This window comes from Pinus tabuliformis, chromosome 5_1 (genome assembly GCF_031772625.1).
Source record: "Pinus tabuliformis cultivar Carrire ecotype Pingquan chromosome 5_1, CPIR1, whole genome shotgun sequence".
NCBI classification, from domain to species: Eukaryota; Viridiplantae; Streptophyta; class Pinopsida; order Pinales; family Pinaceae; genus Pinus; species Pinus tabuliformis.
The window spans coordinates 540,441,945-540,464,438 of record NC_142305.1 but is presented as its reverse complement, the minus strand read 5'-3'; the positions used below and the strand labels follow the sequence as shown (position 1 = coordinate 540,464,438).

At 35.4% G+C, this 22,494-nt stretch overlaps 1 protein-coding gene across 2 annotated transcripts in view; it reads left to right on the top strand.

Moving 5' to 3' along the window:
* Nucleotides 1-3,845, top strand: part of CBP20 (CAP-binding protein 20) — a 171,142-nt gene extending 167,297 nt beyond the window's left edge. For both annotated transcript variants that reach the window (XM_089432422.1, XM_089432421.1), the window contains exons 6-8: nucleotides 2,742-2,795; nucleotides 3,259-3,329; nucleotides 3,461-3,845. In XM_089432422.1, the coding sequence (XP_089288548.1) occupies nucleotides 2,742-2,795; nucleotides 3,259-3,329; nucleotides 3,461-3,523 (188 nt within the window). In that variant the 3' untranslated portion in view covers nucleotides 3,524-3,845. The remainder of the gene's footprint in view (nucleotides 1-2,741; nucleotides 2,796-3,258; nucleotides 3,330-3,460) is intronic.
* The last annotated feature ends 18,649 nt before the right edge of the window (nucleotides 3,846-22,494 follow it).

Here is a 22,494-nt window from a genome sequence, read left to right as displayed (position 1 = left end):
TCCAGGTAAATGCATCTGCAAAGGGTATTTGGTAACTGCTGCAATGTTACAGAAAAGCAGCAGCCCAGTGGAGACCCCATGGACAGGAGTCCATGAACAATTTGAACCTTGGTTGTATGATGTAGGGACATCTTGGCAAATTGATTTTAATCGAAGATGGTCAATCAAATTTTTTTAAAAAGGAAGTGGGTTTCCTTGATTAAATTATATTTTAGTTCCAAATTTGTAATAATTCTAGAGAAATCTAGAATTAGTGTGTGTAGAAGATAAGGTTAGTTGAACTTGATTTAATCCTAAGAATTAGCGAGAGATCAGAGGGATATAGAGGATATTATGGATCTACAAAATCTGGAGTTATCTCGTGTATATTGTAAGCCTACGGGCATAAAAATATTTGTAGATTGAGAAAGGAGAGAGTAGGCGTGTGTGGAGTGAGCATGAATAGAAGAGACCAGGGCTGCGTGCCCACATTGTATATCTGGTCAAGTTTGATGTATATTTGAATTCAATTAATAGATGGAAAATTATGTGCTTATGGTATGGCAAATATCTCTGGTTTATCTTGTCAATAGAATAATTGTTTCTGAAGGAGTGGATAGTTGGTAACTTACAGTGCATATGATTGTCAATTCCAGCAATCAGTATTTGCAATCAAGTTGAGAATTCGATCTGTAGTGAGGAGAGAGTGGCCAGGACAGAGAACACCCCATAAGGTGTGTGAAATTAGGTCAATAATGTGTGGATCGATATCAGGAATGATAGAAGAAGATGAGTGGAATTGTGGCAAATCGAAATTGCCTTTTCGGTATTGAAGATCACTGCAAATATCCAAGTGCTGGAAACATTGATTAACTGTGGGACAAGTAAAAATGGGTTTTAAATGTGCTCTCCGTTATCTATGTTGGACGCCCAGAAATAGATTTTCAATGTGTCAATTGAACCATGTTGAGTTCAATTAATCCCTGCAAATCATTGTTCAATTGTTGAAGATGTGCACAATCAACAAAAGGGTGCATGTCTGAAAATTGTGCTCTAGATTTTCCCAGAAGCATAAATAATTGTTGCCTGAACAGTGATGCTAGCTTGTTGGATAATCAACTAGAAGGGTAACGCTACCAGATCCAGTTTCAGTGAAGACTCATAGGAAATCTGGAGATAGCGTTAGAGAAGGTCATAAGTCAGTGAAAAGGCTGAAGTAAATCGTTCGACATTCTTATTGAGTGGAGATCGCCTGTTCTGATCGTCCTTTGGTTTAGAAGGGAACTGCTAGTGTAAGTAGGTGGAAGTTGAGTTCACTGTGATGTGTTGAGAATATATGCCAGCCTGAATTTAATTATAACCATGCCAATATCACTAAGCGTAGGGTGAATATTTGGATGCAGTAGGAGGAATCTGAGTTACTCACAGGAGTGTGTTTTCTGTTCGTTTAAGATTATTTAGCCTGTAACCATTTGATAATTGAATAGAGTTTTGAGGTATGGGAATGGCTAATGGGAGGTGCCTTTCTAGAAAGTGGGTAATTAAGCAGGCCACTGTGGGACTGCATCATGACTGCCAAGAAAATCAGACGTGTTTTGGAATCCAGCTTACATTCTTAATAACCTGAAATTCAATTTTCTTCTTCTGTGGAGTATTTGCATAGAAGTGTACGTTCAGCTTTCTTGTCCAGAAGGCAATTTACATCTTGTCTGGAGGAACTTTTGTTCATTTTGGTTCTTTGACATCATCGTTTCTTTCTGCAAATTAACATTCTGCATTTGTATGCCTGTATCTTGTTTTCTTGAGCATCTTGTATCCTATAGGCTATATTTTATATGTTCACATGTTCTACAGGTTTACCTTTTTGTTAAGATTTCTACATATATCTGAAACAAATTGAGCCGTTACCATTTTCCCATCAGATACAAATCATCAATATCTATCCTTTCCCAGCTTGTAAAATTTTCAATTGTCCATGCTTGAGATTCTAGGACTGTTTTTAAAAAATTTCCATGTTTCATTGCATTATTGCATTTCACCAAGTTGCATTTTACAACCACTGAAAAATTATATTCAGTTTTAACTGCCCATCAAAGGTTCTGTTCTTTTGTGATGTATTACTATTTTCCCAATTTTTTAGCTTCTCTTTATCTACATTTGCTCTCTGTTGATATTGACCTTTCAATAGTAATTACACACTAATTTGTTTTTGTTTGTCAGCTATGTTCAAATAATAGCAAGGAACAGATACAGCATGATTGAGTTTAAAATACAACGTCTGTCACCTGTCAAATGATGAATTTTACACTGCATGCAAATAGAATTGTATTTGTGAATGCAATTGTTTGTGCATGGTATTTTTGTGTCATATTTCCGAGGTGGCTCACCTGAATGTGTGTCTTTTCATGTTTGTGGACGTATGTCTGATGCCTGAACTACCTTTTACTTCAAAGGCTGCATCTGAAGTATTGGAGAGCTAATTACTATAAATAAATATTAAGAACTAACAGTATATTTGAAGGAATAAATAACTTATTGAAAACGCTCCACACTTGAGCTAATGAACTGCAATTGAAGCTTTACTATGTAATATCTCTATAGTCTACCTGTAACATTGTTATTGAAATTAATCATTCTAGCTTGATTAACAAATTGTACATGGAGAAAAATCCAGCTTAAATATTTAAATGACTATGATTTTTAACTGTTTGAATCTAATTATATACAAGTACTGAAATTGAATTGTTATACTCTGTTTTAAGATGGACACGGTGGAGGATATGGAGGTCATGGGGGTTCTCACCGACATGGAAAAGGTATGCCTCTTGTGAAGTTTTATTTAGTTGCTGAAAGAACGTACTACTATTTGTTCAATTCGCTGCATAGAAACTTGAAATACTGAATGCAAAACAGAGAACTATGCTGCATAGAAACTTGAAATACTGAATGCAAAACAGAGAACTTGTTTGTGTTGCTTTATGTCTGTATGTTCATGCTACATGACACACACAGACATGCACAGACTCTGAAGACAGAGAGAGAAAGGGAGAGAGGATCTGAAGTCTTTTAGTCTCTAGATAGATAAATATTCTCAATCTCTATATGTGTCTGTTCATACCATGAGCTGAGTCCCAATGGTGGTAACTTCAGTGCAGCCACAAGGTTATGGAGGTCATGACTCATACTTATATGATGCTGTGTTCAAAAATAGTGTATTTTGACATTAATTGCATTGGGCACTAACTTGTGAGAGTAACCCATCATAATTTGCTTGGACAGAATCTAGTCGGAAACGCTATAGGTCCGAAGATGATCGGCCGACAACAGATGTATCAAAGAGATCTAGGCAGGTATGCAGATTTCTGTGAAGGTTTAACTGTCAATATTGATTTATTGGTATTATTATAGTGCTTGACTTGTATAGGTGGTTATTATTGTTTAAATTTTATTGTTTCCCTCATAAAAAATGTGTAATGTGCAGGAAAAGAATCCTCGTTTTCGAGAAAGTGGCGACTCTGATGAAGATGAGAGTGGAAGACATTAGAGATCCTATTACTATGAAGATATTACTTTGTAAATTCATTACTACCTTAAGAAAGAGCTATATATTTTAAGTGCTACCTGAGGTCTTCCCAGGGGTGTCCAGTTTTGTTGCATAAGCCTTTTTAGGGTTTCTGTGCATGTTTTGTCATGTCTTTATCAACTCACACTCCTGTACAACAGCTGGCTTTGATGAGAATAGGAATTTTGGTAGTTTGATCTCAACTGTTTAGTGACTTTTGTGTTTGTGACTGCATCTTATAATTTTCAGCTTATTGCTTGTAATACAAATATTTGGCATTTAATTACTGTTCTTGCTAATTGAATTCCTAGTCTTGTTTTGTCAAGAACCTCAATCTTTTTTGAAAGGTCATATTACCCCATAGCATCTCCAAAATTTCCTCAAATGTGCACTGCTTTGGCGTACTATGTAGTCTACCATGAAGCCATCTTATTTTCACCTTTAATGTTCCCTGATGTGCTGCTACATGTTGTCCTGGATGAGACTTAACGGCATACTGATGATCTTGGGGATTAGTGTGTAAGATGGTTGCTTTCACCATCTCCTGGAAATAGTTTGGCAGCGCTTTCTTATGTAACATTAACAGATTCTTTCCAGCCTTCAAAATTTGTATGCACATTCTCTGTTGTGGTTGAGGCCCCTTCCAAACAGACTTTCCATTAATCGGCACGATCTTTCTATTAAGGCCAACAATTTTTCATTTCTGAAAGGTACACTTGGTGCAGTTATTTTTATTATTTCAGAAAAGTATTTTAATTGTTTGAAGTAGGTTGACTGCCCCTTCTAGTCATCATAATGTTGAATGAAATTGTCAACAAAGGCTAGATTACCAAGTTTTCAAACTAAGAGGGAAAAATACATGGCTGTTTCACTTAGTTTGCACTGGCTGGTGCTATTTTCCTCTCATGTCCTCTCAAATTGCCTGCTTGGCTCGCTTTCCAGACTGATGATTTAATTCGATTTCTTATCGAACAAACATAAATAAGAGTAGGAATCCGATCAACTCACATTTTATCTTGCTCTAATAGACAGCCGCTGAACCAAATGTTGTATGTGTATGCGTGTGAACAGTAGGGTTCATACTAAAAGGGGGTGTCTTTTTTAAAATTGCAATTTAATATATATATATATATATATATATATATTGGTTTTAAAAAAACGTATTTAAACAAACAAATTTTACAACATTGGTGGACATTCTTATTTTGAATTGAAACTCTATATTATATATAAAAATAATTATAATGTTCTTAACTCGGACGTAGCAAAATGGTGACTAATTGAATGAAAAATTCTACTACGAGGGAGTTTGAAACATATGATAATATTAATTACAGCTAATGATTAATGGCAATATAGCGCCTTCCCTGCACAACCATTGTTACATACAGGTTGTTAAGAATGGCAACAATTTTAAAAGATTTTGTAAATGTACTTTTTACCTTAATGATGAAGTTTTGTAATGGTGTCTTCCTATCAAAACGTTGTAGGGTGAGAGGCCTATTGTATTGGAGAGTCGTTGTTGACCTTGATTCCTTGCCTTATGGAGGTTTCTTTAGGTTTCTTTGAGTTGAGATTTCTTTGTCTTGAGAGGCCTATTGTATTGGGGTATTGGAGGGTCGTTGTTGACCTTGATCCCTTGGACCATGGAGGTTTCTATCAAAACGTTGTAGGGTGAGAGGCCTATTGTATTGGAGAGTCGTTGTTGACCTTGATTCCTTGCCTTATGGAGGTTTCTTGAGATTTCTTTGTCTTGAGAGGCCTATTGTATTGGGGTGTTGGAGGGTCGTTGTTGACCTTGATCCCTTGGACCATGGAGGTTTCTTTGACACATTGTCAGGGTTTTAACACGAATATCCTCAGGTAGTAGAGCAATGTCGTTGTGAGGGCTGTGAAATAAAGAGCAAGATCGAAGCCGTTGTCGTCCACGTGAAGGGAAGTTTGTGCGATAAAAAAAAACATTCAGATTGCGAAGCAAGTTTGAGCGATAAAAAAAAATTCAGATGGCGAAGCCCTAGCCATTGTTGGATTGTGCATAGAGAAAGTTTTCCGTCGTTTTGTGTAGCTGCCAAGGAAATTCACCGAAGCAACTCGGATTTCTCGGTTTGAACCCGCTGCTTTGGGCAATTGGAAGGAACCCCAAGTCATGGGGATGGATGCCCAAAGTTCGAAGAAGAAGTTGGCTTGACCCATAAACTCAGGAAAAATTTTAGTGGCTTCCATTCGCAACAAGCAGGAGAGGATGTCCCCGCAAAATAGTTTGAATTTCATTCTCCCTATTTGTATGTTTCTCATTGATCCTGAACCTAGCAATCTTATTCTCAGTTGCATTCATTGCTCTCTATACAACACTGGAACCAGAAAGCAATCAATAGGGATGTCAGAATGCATATCCAGAGAATAATTCTATTATAGTAGTCATCGTACAAAACAAAATAATCATACTCATTTCTTAATGTTTTCATTATAATTATTTCAGGCGGCAAATGTTAGTACCTTTGAGAAATATCTGCATGAGGAGAAAATGGATTTGATTATAATGGGAAGAGCATACTCGAATTTCCGATATGGTTCCCTTCTCAATGCCGGTAAATTGAGGGACAATAATATATTATTAGATTATAGATTAATGTTATAAATTTTATTTGATTATGGTTTTATTTATCTTGAAGATATTGTGATTGAAAATTTGTTTGTAATATCTGAATGCACCTTGTAGATGGTGTAGATTTCTATCACTGAGCAGATATTCATAAATTATTGAACAAAATAAATATAAATAGATACATACATAAAATTGAAATAAATAATGTAACAATGGCAATTTCTAAAACAACACTTGGTGTAGTGTTTGTTCCATTTGTAACAATACCAGGTTATTTAGAAAAAATGTTCATGGCCTTTGTTTGAATTTCAAAGTAATGGGAAAAAGTATTAAAAGATGGTGATTTCATTTCTTTTGTTGTGTATTGAATATACCGGGAATTCTAAATTTTTGTTATATTAGCTAGCCATTTATACAATCATTTTCATAATCCCAAATTTTTGTAAATGTTAATAGGCATCAATTCATAATATTGTTATATTAGCTAACCATTTATAAAATCATTTTCATAATCCCAAATTTTTGTAAATGTTAATAGGCATCAATTCATAATAAGCATCAAAACACTTATTTCATGGTATATTCCAGTTTCTTACTATTAAAAAAATAATAAGAATTAACTAAATTATAACTTTATCTAAAATAATAATTATTGTTTATTAATGATAAAAAATTAATATATAAGCTAAATATATATACATTTAAAAAAAACATATAACAAGATTTTTACCCATGGAGATTCATCCCCATTTTATCATAGAGATTTTTAATCTGTAAATAGGCTTTGTTACTATTTGTGGGGGGAAGGGGGGAGGAGGGAGGGGGAATTAATATTTCATTCAATTGTTATATTATGCTAGTTAATATTTTTATCACAAACTAAACTAGAACAAATGGAACAGGACAAAAGAGAATTTTATTACTAAATACACTGAGGACTCTAATCCTCCAAAAACATATTACAAGCTCCAACTTGTAGAACAAAATCTTTTGCTCCTTCAAGGCTCCAACTTTCAACTGCTTCAAAACTTCAAAGACCAAAGAACATTGCTTCAAAACATCATCAAAAACACTTCAAACATGCTACAATACTCTTTCCACAATTTGCTCCAAAATGCTTCACGCAATCTACACAAAAGATTTGCAATAAGTCTTCTTCAAGAGGCGCCTCCAAGTTTGCTTCAACAAGCTTGTTCCAAGGCTTCTTCAAGTCTACTCCAAAGGCTACTCCAACAAGGCTTCAAGTCTGCTCAACAAGTTTTAAAAGGGATACTCCAACAATGGCTTCAAGTTTATGCAACAAGTCTTCTAAAGGATGCTTCAATAATGGCTTCAAGTCTACACAAAATTATCTTCAAAATAGCTTCAAATTTACCCCAAGGGATACAAGACATGCTCCTCCAAAAATGGTTTCAAGTCTGCACATAATTATCTTCAAAATAGAGTCAATTCCGCTTCAAAAGATACAAGAGCGATTGCTCCAAAACAAAGTACAACTCTGCGCTCTACAAGTTAGAAATCCTCTAGAGGTCCAAGTTTGTTGTAGCTCTATCACAAGGCCAGAACTCTGAGTTTGTTGCAGAATTGTTACAGGTTCGTACCTTCCTACCTCAGGACCAAGGGTTTTGCTCCAAAAGGGTCGAAGGTTCTAAGATGTCTATTCAAGAAGGCCCTAAGTTTTGTACCAAATAAGGGTCGAGATTTGAACCAAAAAAGGGCCAAAAATCTCATTCTGCAATTACCTCAAGTTCATCCCTCATTATAGGTCTGAATTCTGCAATTTCACAGTGTTGGTATTTGTCTCTCACAGGCCGAAATCAATCTCCCCAATGAGCTAAGGTACAAGGCCAAAATTATGTCCTTAATAGGAAACAAAAGAAGTCAAATCCAGCAGAAAATGACTCCAAAAGATAACCAAACATCCACCAATCAACCTTGATCCAAAATAGAGAATTATTACAAATTCTTCCTTTTCCTTGCTTCTAAGTTCATGAGCTATGAACTTGTCTTTCTACCTCAGGTCTGAACTCCTTGTCTTCCTTGCCAAGTTGGATGACCAAATGGGAAAGTCGTATGGTCTATTTACTACTTCAATCATGTAGGAATTGACATGTCTTTTGGGGAGGCCGACTTACCCTAGAGGCAAACATGGATTTCCTAATTTGTAAACTCAAATTCTCATCAACTAAGGGGAGTTATGGGGCAAGTAAATATTCATTAGAAAAGGCTTAAAGTCCTCGACAAGCTACTGTAATTTTCTTCTTTTGCTGGTGTTTTCTTTGACATCAATAACAATGTTATGCAACCAACTCACAAAACATAAGAAAAGATAGATCAATGACTTAAAAAAATTTCTCTTCGAGGGGGAAATCTGCTATATATTACATAAATGAACAATTCTTGGATGATTCAAATGATAAGACCTCCTTGGTATATAGGAGTTTAAGGGGTTACAATATAATCAGAGTCTACATAACAATAATAATATAAGGGCACAACAATAACAATAGTGGGCTTATATGGGGCACAACAATAACAATATGGGGGATACATGAACACAACAATAATAATATGGGGATACATTAACTATAACAATAAGAGGGGTAGACTAGTATTATAGGGACTTCACATGCCCATCTCCTTCAAAAAAGTATTGTCCTCAACGCTTGAGTAGTTCGAAATGCTTTTGTATAAAAATTTTATCCTCCCGTGTGAAATCTTCAGTAGGTAAGCTCTTCCACTTAATGAGATACTCTGAAATTAATCGATTTCGTAGTTGTTGAGTTCTTGTTTCTGTGATTGCTTCAAGCTCAAATGTGATTTTTCCTTCTTCGTCAAGTTCTAGAAACACTGTTTGAACTGGGAGCTTGTGACCGATAACCTTTATTTCTTGTTTCTTTTCTTCCTCCTCTTCACAAGCATGAAACATGTTTGAACTAGGATTTTAGAAATCCTGAGTGCCCTCCTAAGGGGGAGGTGTGTAATTCCAAAAGAATCTTTTATTTGAGTTGGGAATTCTTACAAATATATAAGTGATCTTTGTACCATAATAAATCATTTTTCCAACTAAATGTATCAGATCTACTAGGATCTTACTGCAACTTTTGAATGAGTTTCCACACATATTCGTCATTCTTCCATTCATCCTTTGCTTCGGTTATCCAATCCAGTGGGATAATAAAAATGGCACAAAGAAATGCTTCCATATCCTCATCCTTTCTTGAGAGTGCATCTGCAACATCATTTTGCTTCCATTTTTTGTAGATGATTTCAAATTCATAACCCAACATCTTTGTGACCCATTTTTGTTGCTCTTCTAAAGATAATCTTTGTTCCAAAAAAGTTTAAGGCTATCATGATCTCTTTTTACCTTGAAGTATCTTCCCATTAGGTAAGGTCACCATTGCTTTAGTGCATGTAGTATTGCCAACATTTCCTTCTCATAAATAGGTTTGTGTAAATAATTTCCTTTGATCGGACAACTTTCAAAAGCAACGGGTCTTCCTTCTTGCATTAAAACAAAACTAATTCCATTTCCTAAGGGATCACATTCCACAATAAATGTTTTTGTGAAGTCTGGCATAGCTAAGACCAGTGCTTGGCACATTGCCTCTTAAGTAATGTTGTTAAAGGTATTGCTATTCTCCAATAATTCTTAACAAACTTGCAATAATACCCTATCAACTCGAGAAATCTTTGCTTTATGGTTGTGGGGATTTTCCATTCATTAATGGCTTTAATTTTTTTAGGTTCTACCTTAACACCCTCATGAGATACAATATGACCCAAATATTCCACCTCTTGTACTCCAAAGAAACATTTGGAAGTTTTTGCATATAATTGTTTCTCTTCCAATAGTTTGAGCACCCTGTCAACATGTTGAACATGATCCTTCCAAGACTTTTTGTAGATTAGTATATTATCAAAAAATACTAACACAAATTTTCCAAGGAAGGGTTTGAAAATGGAATTCATCAAACCTTGAAATGTGGAATGTGCATTAGTAAGGACAAAAGGCATGACGAAAAATTCATAATGACCCTCATGAGTCTTAAATGTTGTTTTCAAAATGTCTTCAGTGTTCATTCTAATATGATGATATCCTAAAAGAAGATCCAACTTGGTGAAGTAAATTGCTCCATGTACTTCATCCAACAATTAATCAATGACAAGAATGGTAAATTTATCTTTAATAGTGAACTTGTTGAGCTCCCTATAATCCGGACACATACGCCATGATCCATCCTTCTTGTGCACCAATACTTCTGGAGCATAGAAATAACTTTGACGAATTATAGCGACCTCTAGCATTTATGCAACCATACATTCAATTTCACTCTTTCGGGCATAGGGATATCTGTAAGGCCTGATGTTTGGAGGAACACTTTTTGGAATCAAATATATAACATGATCATGATCACGAATAGGTGGGAGGCCTTTGGGAGTCTCAAATACCTTGGAACAATTGTCCAAGACTATTTGGAGATATGGAGAAATAGATGATTTCGATGTTTGAACCTCTAGTGAGCATAAGTGTGCAATTACGGCCTATTCTTTCTTTAGAATCTTTGTCACGCCATTAGAGTTTATCATATTTCTTGGTTTCCCTGTGATACCCCTTAATTCAACTTCCTTTCCTTCCCAAAAAAAATTCAAGAAAAGTTCTTGAAAATTAAACGTTATCATCCCCAAAGATTGTAATCATTGGACTCCTAGTTCAACATCAACACCACCGATTGGAATGAAAAGCATTGGACTATTCAATACATATTCCCTCATGGTTAGCTTGATATTATGGCACTTTCCAGAGAAATTTATAGTTCCTCCATTTGCAAACATCACTTGACACTCTGGTGCTGGATATAGGAAGCAATTCAATTCCTTACCTATCTTACAATGAATAAAATTATGGGTACTACCCGAATCAATCAACACTATTACCTTCTTTTTTCTTGATATATCCTTATATATTGAGAGTTTGAGGAGTGGTAATTCCTTCCAATGCATTACAAGAGATGGTCAGATTTATTTCTTCTTTCCCTAAGGCCGGTTCCTGATGTATATCCTCCTCTTTTGATGTTTCTTGTTTCCTTTCTTCCTCCTCTTCACAATCTATGTAAAATAATTTCTTTTCAACACACTTATGACCTTTAATGTATTCGCTATCACAACTGTAACAAAACCCTTTTTCTATTTTTTCCTCCAATTGTTGTGGTATCAACCTTGTAGGTTATGGAAGGCTAGGAGCAACAACACTTACATCTTTATAGTTGTGAGTGGTAGACTTCCTTGTTGCCATAATTCTGATTTCAATTTTTCTTACCACCCTGAAAGCCTTCTCCAATGAATCAGATTCCCAAATGCATACCCTAAGTAGGATGTTATACTTTAAATTCCCTATGAAGACATCAATCCTATGCTCCTCTAGATTATCAGTGACCCCAATATTCAATTTTTGGAAGTCCTCAATGTGCTCCGCCATTGAACCCTATTGTTTGAGATTTATCAATTGGCTAAAGAAGGTGTTGCTCTTTATATTCTCATAATGTGTTATCACTTCCTCCTTAAAAATTGACCAAGTGACAAGTGTTTTATGATAACAAAGCCATCGATACCATACAAATTGATTGAGTTATAAATATAAATATGTAATATGTACCTTTTGTGTGTGTTGCACATCATGGAGATCAAAATATTGCTCCATCTGTAGTATCCATGTTACCAGATCCTTGCCATCAAAGTTCCTCATATCGATCTTTGGAATGTGATGGGTCTTAAACCCAACATTGGAATCTCTAAAATCACAATTCATATTCCTTTTGTCCTCATCGTGATTTTCATGGATTATCTTATCATCACTGGTAAGCCTTTCTTACAACAACTTTGTCAACACTTCCATCTTGACATTCATCATTGCTTCCATGTCGACATTTAAACCATCCTTCAAGCCTTTTATTTATGCTTTTATCCATCTATTTCCCCTTTTAATCCTTCCATTCCCCCTTTTAGTTCATCTTTGATTGCTCTTTGTGAGAGCGAAATTTGTTGCACTTAATCTCGTAATTTTGATATAGCATGTTGCAATTCTCCTTGTTCATGTGTCATAGTAGAGTTTTCTGAGGGCTTAATGGGTGTAGAAATTCTTTTGTTTGGGGGGCATTTTAGAACCTAATACTGATATTTATGCTTCAATGTGCCCTTTGAATCACTTGAAACTAATTTTTCAAACATAAGTTATTCAAAATTAAAAAAAATACACAATTTTTTTCTGGTTTTTTAGGATCTTGATATTGAAATTGTTTTATCTTTGTAATTTCAAATCTCCAAGGTCTGAAATTTCATCCTTTGGTAGACCTCTAAGTCTTCTTTCTGATCCAAAAAGTCAGACCAATATTGGATTCTTTAGGAAAGAGTTATGCCAAATCTCTCACAATGCCCTGATTATAGACTGGTTCAGTAGAGCGAACTTGTACGGAATTCCATGTGTCACTGTTTCAACCTTTGGCCCTGAAAATGATACACAAAAAACCAAATTATGTGCAATTTCAGTCACTTTTTAAGAAATTCAAATCCGATGCTTGGAGAGAAAGTTATGACAATTTTCTCTAGCTCCCCTGTTTGAGATTGAATTCTGGATCCTGCAAAAACCCTAACTTCTTTGGACCATATCTCAGAAAATGTAGTGAAAGAAGATCTGAAATTTTTACACCAACTTCACCAAGATTTCATCTCCACATGGTCGAAATTTTAGCTTCTGAAACCTCGTATAAAAAATGTTATAGAGAAAATTTCAATATGACCTGTTTGAAGCAACGAAACCCTAGAATCCAAAGCTCTGATATCAAATGTTATGTAACCAGCTCATAAAACAGAAGAAAATATAGACCAACGATTTGAAATTTATCCTCTTCCAGGGGGAACCTCTTTTACATTACATAAATGAAAAATTCTTGGATGATTCAAATGATAAGACCTCCTTGGTATATATAGGAGTCTAAGGGGTCACAATATAATCAGAGCCTACATAACAATAATAATATAAGGGCACAAAAATAATGATAGTAGGCTTCTATGGGGCACAACAATAACAATATGGGGGATACCTGGGTACAACAATAACAGTAGGGGGCTACACTAACAATAACAATCAGGGGGCTACACTAGTATTATAGGGACCTAACAAACAAATATTCTTGCAATAGTTACAATACCATGGTTTATCAATACCACATGCCAAAAAAACCATAATTGATTTCATATGACACTTTATCATACGAAATTTTTCTCAATTAATGAATTTAATAAAAAGGTAAAAAAAGACATAACTACATTGACAATAAATGTGAGTGTTTGATTTGTGTATATTACTAAGAATATTATAGAATATTTTATGGAGGTTAAATCCATACCATCCACTTAATAATTAAATTAAAATTATGGAAGCCCTATTTCAAAATAGACATGCTTATTAACATAAATATTTCAATATTATTATATGTAATGTTATTTCTAAATGTAAAATTTATATATTTTGAATGGTTTAATGGTTGAGAATATATACTTGCTCAAATCCAAAAAATAAAATAAGTACATTTCCATAAACTATTTGATAACATACCATAACATACATAAAGAAATGTAAATATTTGTTAATAACAAATATAACTTCCCCCTCCTCAAACATTACACCTCCATTTCATTTCAAAATAAATATGAATGTACCTTTATAATGCTAATATCATGTGCCTTCTTTGTTTTTTCTTATCAATTCCAAGTACTCACACTATACTATAATATGTAATGTTTTGGAAATATGTCTCGTAAATTCATAATTATATTGTCCTTCTTCCTTTATCTTATTATTGCTTACCTTCAGCACTATAAGTACTTTGCCAATCGCATTGTAGGGACTCTAATGATCGCTTGATCATTGATAAGAAATTAATCTATTCTTTGACCAAATCTTTCCCTTCTTTACCAAAATTTAATCAAATTTTTGAGGTGCCAATTTCGCTCGACCAAAATTTTAACCAAAGTTTTGGATTCAATCTCTTATTGGAAATTTCATGTGTCTCGAATCAATGTTAGATATCCAAAGTTTTTTTATCCAAAGCCTGAAAACAAGGTACTTTAGATATCCAATGCATCAAATATCTTTTTCTATCCAAAGTTTACACCAAATTTGCTCTAAAGTTTAATATACATGCATGTTCATACTCACTCTTATCCAAATTTTAATAGTTTAATAGATTTCATGTATGACAGGCACTTGTTGGAACTTCCCATGGTTTGTTGATGCCATATATCACCCACACGTCTTACTTTCACACTACTTTTCCCTATATGACACTGCCTCCTGCCTCTTCCTCTTCTTGCAAAATTTTTCCCTATATCACACCACCCTCTTTCTCTTCCTGCAAAAATAATTCATTCACTTCATTCCTCTTCTTTCATAAATAATTCATTAACAAGGAGAAATTAAAATTTTGTATAGAGGAAAAGATTAGTATTCAAGCTCGAGGATGAGAGGTGCAAACTTGGAAAATGTGTTGCAATAGCTTACGAGAGGTTGCCAGAGAAAAACTAACCAGAGGCTACAATCATTGTTTGCAGAAAATTGGCTAGAGGCACTAAAAAAATACTAGAATTCCTGGCTAATTTGACGAACTTGAGAGAACTGTGAGTAAATTTTTTTTTGGATAGAAGTTATACTTCTACATAAAACTATACTTTTTAGAATAATATTAAATTTTCACTAGAACATGAAAATACAAGCTTATGTATTCACATGATAATGATCCAAGAATTTGAAAAACAATAATCTAATTGGTATGGTGCCAAGTATTTTAAGAAACAACAAAAACTTATCTGTCAAGTTAATTCCCTTATACAACATGGATATTCTTACCCATTATCGCTGAGAACTTGTAAAATTTGATGTAGAGATTTCTAGATTTGAGATTAGATATTTTGATTATGTTTGTTGTTTGATAGACTTTCTAGGAATCCACTTCTTTGTCAACACTGAATGCACTAAATTTGAATCAGGTAGTAGTAAAATAATTATTATTAATTTTCCAGTCATTGGAGGGATAGTTTTAATTATTTTATCATAAATTGATGCAACAATAATTGGTAGAAGGTTAGGGATATTTTTAATTCTTTTATAATAAAGAGTTATAACAATAATTGGTAGAATGCTGAAACTGGGTAGGGTTGTTGGTGTGTATATATAATTTTTCATATTTCTTTACATAATAGAAACAATCATTCTAATGGTCTGCATATTTTGTAACCAATTGTGATCTTTTTATAATAGCATCCCACTATAGTTATTGCAGGGGAAATTCATTTGAATGCACTGACAAATGATTACGAGTTAACATCACCCCAATGCAGAAAATTTAGTTATAAAGAGATCAAGGAAATAATTGGTGGCATTTGAAGGAAAATTAGTAGAGGAGGATTTGGGCCTCTATTCTATGGATTTATACAAAATGGGATGGAGGTGTCCGTCAAAGAACTGTCAAAAACTTCGAAACAAAATAAATCAATTAACCAATTATCACTAGTAGTATAACTAACTCACCTTGGTTCCCTTTGAAATATCTCAGGATTTCTAACCTACGTAGTCCTTAATCTCCTTTGCAAAGCCATCATGTTGCTCCAATTACTTTCCTCCAATTGAAGTGTATTTCTCTCCATTGAATGAAGGTCGCACCATCACCGTTTCTCCAATTTTTAGAGAATTCACCATGATACTAAAGCCACTATTCATCATTTTTTCCAATATTATTGTTCCTCTTGGTCACATTGGAGTGGATCCATGTTATGAAACCAGCTCAAGAAAAGATAGAAAAGAAAGATCAACGCCTTAGAATTCAGCCTCTTCGAGGGGGCAACCTCCTTTACATTACATAAATGAACAATTCTTGGATGATACAAATGACAAAACCTCCTTTCTATATATAGGAGTCTAAGGAGTCACAATATAATCCAGCCGACCTAACAATAATAATATAAAGCCACAAAAATAACAATAGAGGGATTCTATGGGGCACAGAAATAACAATATGGGGGTAATAGGGGCACAACAATATAAATAAGGGTATAACTACAATAGTAATGGGGTAATCACTAGTATTATAGGGACCCAACATGCCCCTCTCCTTCAAAAAAGTGTTGTCCTCAACGCTTGAGTAGTTCTGGATACTTCTGCATAAAATTCTCATCCTCCCATGTGGAATCTTCAGCGGATAAGTTCTTCCACTTGATAAGATACTCTGAAATTGATCGATTTCGTAGCTGTCGAGTTCTTGTTTCTGTGACTGCTTCCGGTTCCAATATAATTTTTCCTTCCTCGTCAAGTTCTGGCAATATTGTTTGAACTGGGAGCTTGTCGCCTATAACCTTCTTTAAACATGAAACATGGAAAACTGGGTGCAATCGAGAAGCTGCAGGAAGCTCCAATTTGTATGCCATAGTACCAATCTTTTGCAACACCTTGTACGGACCATAATACTTTGGTGATAATTTATTATCCTTCTTAGCTTGCTTTAGGGACATTTGCTTATATGGTTGTAGCCGTAGGAATACCCAATCACCTACATCAAAACTTCTTTCACTGCGATGTTGATCTGCCTGTTGTTTCATTCTATTTTGTGCCAACACGAGGTTATCCTTTAAGAGTTGGAGGACTTGTTGTTGATGTTCGATGTGATGTTCCACTGCCTGAACCTTAGAATTTTCTCTTAAATATGATGTGATGGATGGTGGTTGATACCCATAAAGTGCCATAAATGGGGTCATTTTTGTTGCTGTATGGAAGGAAGTGTTATACCACCATTCAGCCAGAGGCAACCATTTGACCCATTGTGTCTGTTTATCAGATACAAAGCAACGAAGATATCCTTCCAAACATTTGTTTACTATCTCAGTTTGCCCATCAGATTGAGGATGATAAGATGAGCTATGAGCTAACTGAGTACCAAGACAAGAAAATAATTCTGTCCAAAAATTTCCAGTGAAAATGGGATCTCTGTCACTTACAATAATCTTTGGGTTTCCATGTAGCTTTTGAACTGTTTCCATAAATGCAGTAGAAACTGTACTGGCTTTAAATGGATGTGATAATGCACAAAAGTGTGCATACTTGGTAAGTCTGTCAACTACCACCATGATGACACTCTTTCCCTCAGACTTGGGTAAACCTGTGATAAAATCCATTGAAACCTCCTCCCAACGTTGGCTTGGAATGGATAAAGGTTGTAATAGACCCGGTGTCTTAATTGTTTCAACTTTATTTTGTTGGCAAACCAAACATTCCGCCACAAACTTTTGAATATCTGATTTAAGGCCATCCCAAAAAAATTCCTTCTTAACCCTGTGGTAAGTTTTTAAAAATCCTGAGTGCCCTCCTAAGGGAGAAGTGTGCAATTCCATAAGAATCTTTTGTTTTAGCTGGGAATTCTTACAGAGGTATAAGCGATCTTTGTACCATAACGAATCATTTTGCCAGCTAAATGTATCAGAAGTACTGGAATCTTGTTGTAGCTTTCGAATAAGTGCCCACACTTCTTCGTCATTCTTCCATTCCTCCCTTGCTTCGTTTATCCAATCTGGTTGGATAATAGAAATGGCACACAACAATGCTTCCACATCCTCATCCTTTCTTGAGAGTGCATCTGCCACCACATTTTGCTTCCCTTTTTTGTAGATGATTTCAAAGTCATAACCCAACATCTTTGTGACCCACTTTTGTTGCTCTTCAGAGGATAATCTTTGTTCTAAAAAGTATTTAAGGCTATCATGATCCGTTTTTACCTTGAAGTGTCTTCCCATTAGGTAGGGTCGCCATTTCTTAAGTGCATGGAGTATTGCCAACATTTCCTTCTCATAAATAGCTTTGCTTAAAAACTTTCCCTTGATTGGACGACTTTCAAAAGCAATGGGTCTTTCATCTTGCATTAGAACAGCACCAATTCCATTTCCTGAAGCATCACATTCCACAATAAAGGTTTTTGTGAAGTCCGGTGTAGCTAAGACCGGTGCTTGGCACATTGCCTCTTTAAGATGTTCAAAGGCCTTTGTTGCTTCCGGAGTCCATGAAAATGAATCTTTCTTCAATAATGTTGTTAGAGGTGCTGCTATTCTCCCATAATTCTTAACAAACTTGCGATAATACCCTGTCAACCCAAGAAATCCTCGCAGATGCTTTATGGATGTGGGGATTTTCCATTCCTTAATGGCTTTAATTTTGCTAGGGTCTACCTTAACTCCTTCATGAGATACAATATGACCCAAATATTCCACCTCCTGGACTCCAAAGAAACATTTGGATCTTTTTGCATATAATTGTTTCTCCTCCAATAGTTGTAGCACCTTGTCAACATGTTCAACATGATCCTTCCAAGACTTGCTGTAGATTAGTATATCATCAAAAAATACTAACACAAATTTTCTAAGGAATGGTTTGAAAATTGAATTCATCAAACCTTGAAATGTTGAAGGTGCATTGGTAAGGCCAAAAGGCATGACCAAAAATTCATAATGACCCTCATGAGTTCTAAATGTCGTTTTCGGAATGTCTTCAATCTTCATTCTGATTTGATGATATCCCGAACGAAGATCCAACTTGGTGAAGTAAATTGATCCATGCAATTCATCCAGTAATTCATCAATGACAGGAATGGGGAACTTATCTTTAATAGTGAGCTTGTTGAGCTCCCTATAATCTGGACACATGCGCCATGATCCATCCTTCTTGTGCACCAATACTACTGGAGCTGAGAAAGAACTTTGACTCGGTTGAATTATACCAGCCTCTAGCATTTCTGCAACCATACGTTCAATTTCACTTTTTTGGACATAGGGATATCTGTACGGCCTGATGTTTGGAGGAACACTTCCTGGAATCAGATGAATAGCATGATCATGATCACGCATAGGTGGGAGACCTTTGGGAGTCTCAAATACCTTGGAATGATTGTCCAGGACTTTTTGGAGATCTGGAGAAATAGATGATTCCAATGTGGAAACATCTAGCGAACATAATTGTGCAATTACACCTCTTTGCTCCTTTTTTAGAAGCTTTGTCATGCCATTAGAGCTGATTATCTTTCCTGGTTTCCCTGCAATACCCCTTAATTCAACTTCCTTTCCTTCCACAGAAAATTTCATGAAAAGTTCTTGAAAATTAAAAGCTATTGTACCCAAGGATTGTAGCCATTGGACTCCTAGTACAACATCAGCACCTCCCATTGGAATGGAAAGCATTGGGCTAGTCAATACATATTCTCCCATGGATAGCTTGATATTATGGCACTTTCCAGAACAATTTATTGTTCCTCCATTTGCAATCATCACTTGACACTCTGGTGCTGGATATAGGAAGCAATTCAATTCTTTTGCTACCCTACAATGAATAAAATTGTGGGTGCTTCCTGAATCAATCAACACTATTACCTTTTTCTTCTTGATTTGTCCTTCTATCTTGATGGTTTGAGGAGTGGTAATTCCCGCCAATGCATTACAAGATATGGTCGGATTTATTTGTTCTTCATCTAGGCTTTGTTCCTGGAATATATCCTCTTCTTTTGACCTTTCTTGCTCCTTTTCTTCTTCCTCTTCACAATCTATGTAGAATAATTTCTTCTCAGCACACTTATGACCTTTTGTGTATTTGCTATCACAATTGTAACAAAGCCCTTTTGCTCTTTTTTCTTCCAATTGTTGTGGTGTCAACCTTGTAGGTTGTGGAAGACTATGGGCAACAACACTTCCGTCTTTATAGTTGTGAATGGTATGCTTCCTAGTTGCCATAATTTTGCTTTCCATTTTTCTTGCTAACCTGAATGCCTTCTCTAATGAATCAGGTTCCCAAAGGCGCACATCATGTTGGATATTATCCTTTAAAGACCCTATGAACACATCAATCCTATGCTCCTCTGGAATATCTTTTACCCTTATGTTCAATTTTTGGAACTCCTCAATGTGCTCCATTATTGAACCCTTTTGTTTGAGACTTATCAATTGGCTAAAAAAAGTGTTGCTTTTTGTATCCTCATAATGTGCTATCAATTCTTCCGTAAAAATTGCCCAAGTGATAAATTGTTTACGAGAAAAAAGCCATTGATACCATACAAACTGATTTGGTTCCAAATATAAAGTTGCCATACGTACCTTTTGTGTGTTTTGCACATTATTGAGATCGAAGAATTGCTCCATCTGTAATATCCATGTGGCGGGATCCTTGCCATCAAACTTCCTCATATCGATTTTTGGAACATGGTGAGTCTTCGATCCAACATTAGCGTCTATGGTATCATGATTAACATTTCTTTTGTTCTCATCATGAGTTTCCTTTACTACCTTTTCACCATTAGTGACCCTTTCTTGTAGCAACTTCTTCAATTCTTCCATATCTGTCTTCAAATCTGCCATGTCTCTCTTCAAATCTGTCTTCAAATCATCCATCTTAGCTTCCATGCCCTTTATCTTATATTCCACGCCACTTATCTTAGCTTATGTTAGCTTTTGTCACTACAACAAAACCAGCGATTAGCGTCCCTTTTTACTTCTTTTTTTGCATCTAGAGCCCATTTTTGGTGCTATTTGCATCCATTTATCAAATATGGTGCAAAACTTGACACAAAATTTGCATCAAGTTTTGCACCAAATCTTACACCAAGTTTAGAACCAGGTATTACAATAGGTTTTGCACCACGTTTTGCACCAAATTTTATGCCAAGTTTTGCGTCATCCTTTACACCAGGTTTTGTTCCAGGTTTTGCATCAAGTTTGGCACCTAATTTTGTTTGACATACTTTTGCATCCTCATTTGCATCCACTTTTTTCACCTACACTTGCATCAACTTTTGCATCGACTTTTGCATCCTTTTTTGCATCCTTTTTTAAATCATTTTTTGCATCCATTTGTGCATCCCTTTTGTGCCAAGTTTTACATCGAGTTTTGTGTCTAGTTTTGCATATAATTTTGCATCTACTTTTGTTGCATCCACTTTTCCATCTTGTTTGGCATCCATATTTACATCCTCTTTTGCATCTATTATTGTACCCACTATTGCATCTAATATTTTTGTGCCACAATTAGCGCCTAGTTTGGCACCTCCTTTTGCACCCACTTTTGATTATAATTTTGCATCCACGTTTGCATCCTCATTTGCGTCTAGGTTTTCATCAACTACTACATCTATTTTTGCATCCCTTTTTGTATCCAATTTTGGACCAGGATTTGCATCGGGTTTTGTGTCTCGTTTTGCATCTACTTTTGCATCGACTTCTATTGCATCCACTTTTGCACACAATTTTGCATCCACTGTTGCACCCATTTTAAATTTCACTTTTTGCATCCCTTTTTACATCTTCATTTGCATCATACTTTGATTCTTTTTTTGCATCTATCATTACATCCACTTTTGTTATGCCACAATTTGCACCATGTTTTGCACTCACTGTTATATCCACGTTTGCTTCCAATTTTGCATCCATGTTCGCATCCTCTTTTGCATCAAATATTGCATCTATTTTTGCATCCACTTTTGTGTCAGGTTTATGCATTGGGTTTTGCATCTCATTTTGTATCTACTTTTGCATCTACTTACATTGTATCCATTTTTTGCATCCAATTTTGTTTTGCCTGTTGCATCAATGTTTGCTTCCACTTTTACATCCATTTTTGCATCTTATTTTGCATATTTTTTGTCTATTGTTACATCCACTTTTGTTGCACCATATCTTGCGCCTACCATTGCAACCACATTTGCTTCCACGTTTGCATCCCCTATTGCATCCACTTTTGTTTCATCCATTTTTGCATCTACTTTTGTGTCCGTTGTTGCATCCACATTTGTTTCACCACAATTTGTGCCAAGTTTTACACCTACCATTGGACCCATGTTTGCTTCCACTTTTGCCTTCATGTTTGCATCCAAGTTTGCATTGACAACTGCATCTACTTTTGCATCCACTTTTATGTCAGGTTTTTCATGTTGTTGTGCATCTACTTATGTTGTATCCACTTTTCATCCAATTTTACTTCTATTGTTGCCCCCATTTCTATGTTCGCTTTTGCATCCCTTTTCCAACACTCATCATATTTTCTGCATTGATGATATTCCTTATGGCATTGACAATTATGAACAATTGATGACAATGTCAATAATATTGACAATGATGAAAATGAAGATGATGGCGATGACATGAATTGTGATTATGATGATAAAGACGATAGTGGTTACAATGACAATGATGATGATGGCAATGCTTATGATGATGACGATGCTAATGACGTTGGCGAATCTTCCCAATTTTAGATGTTGTCATTGTC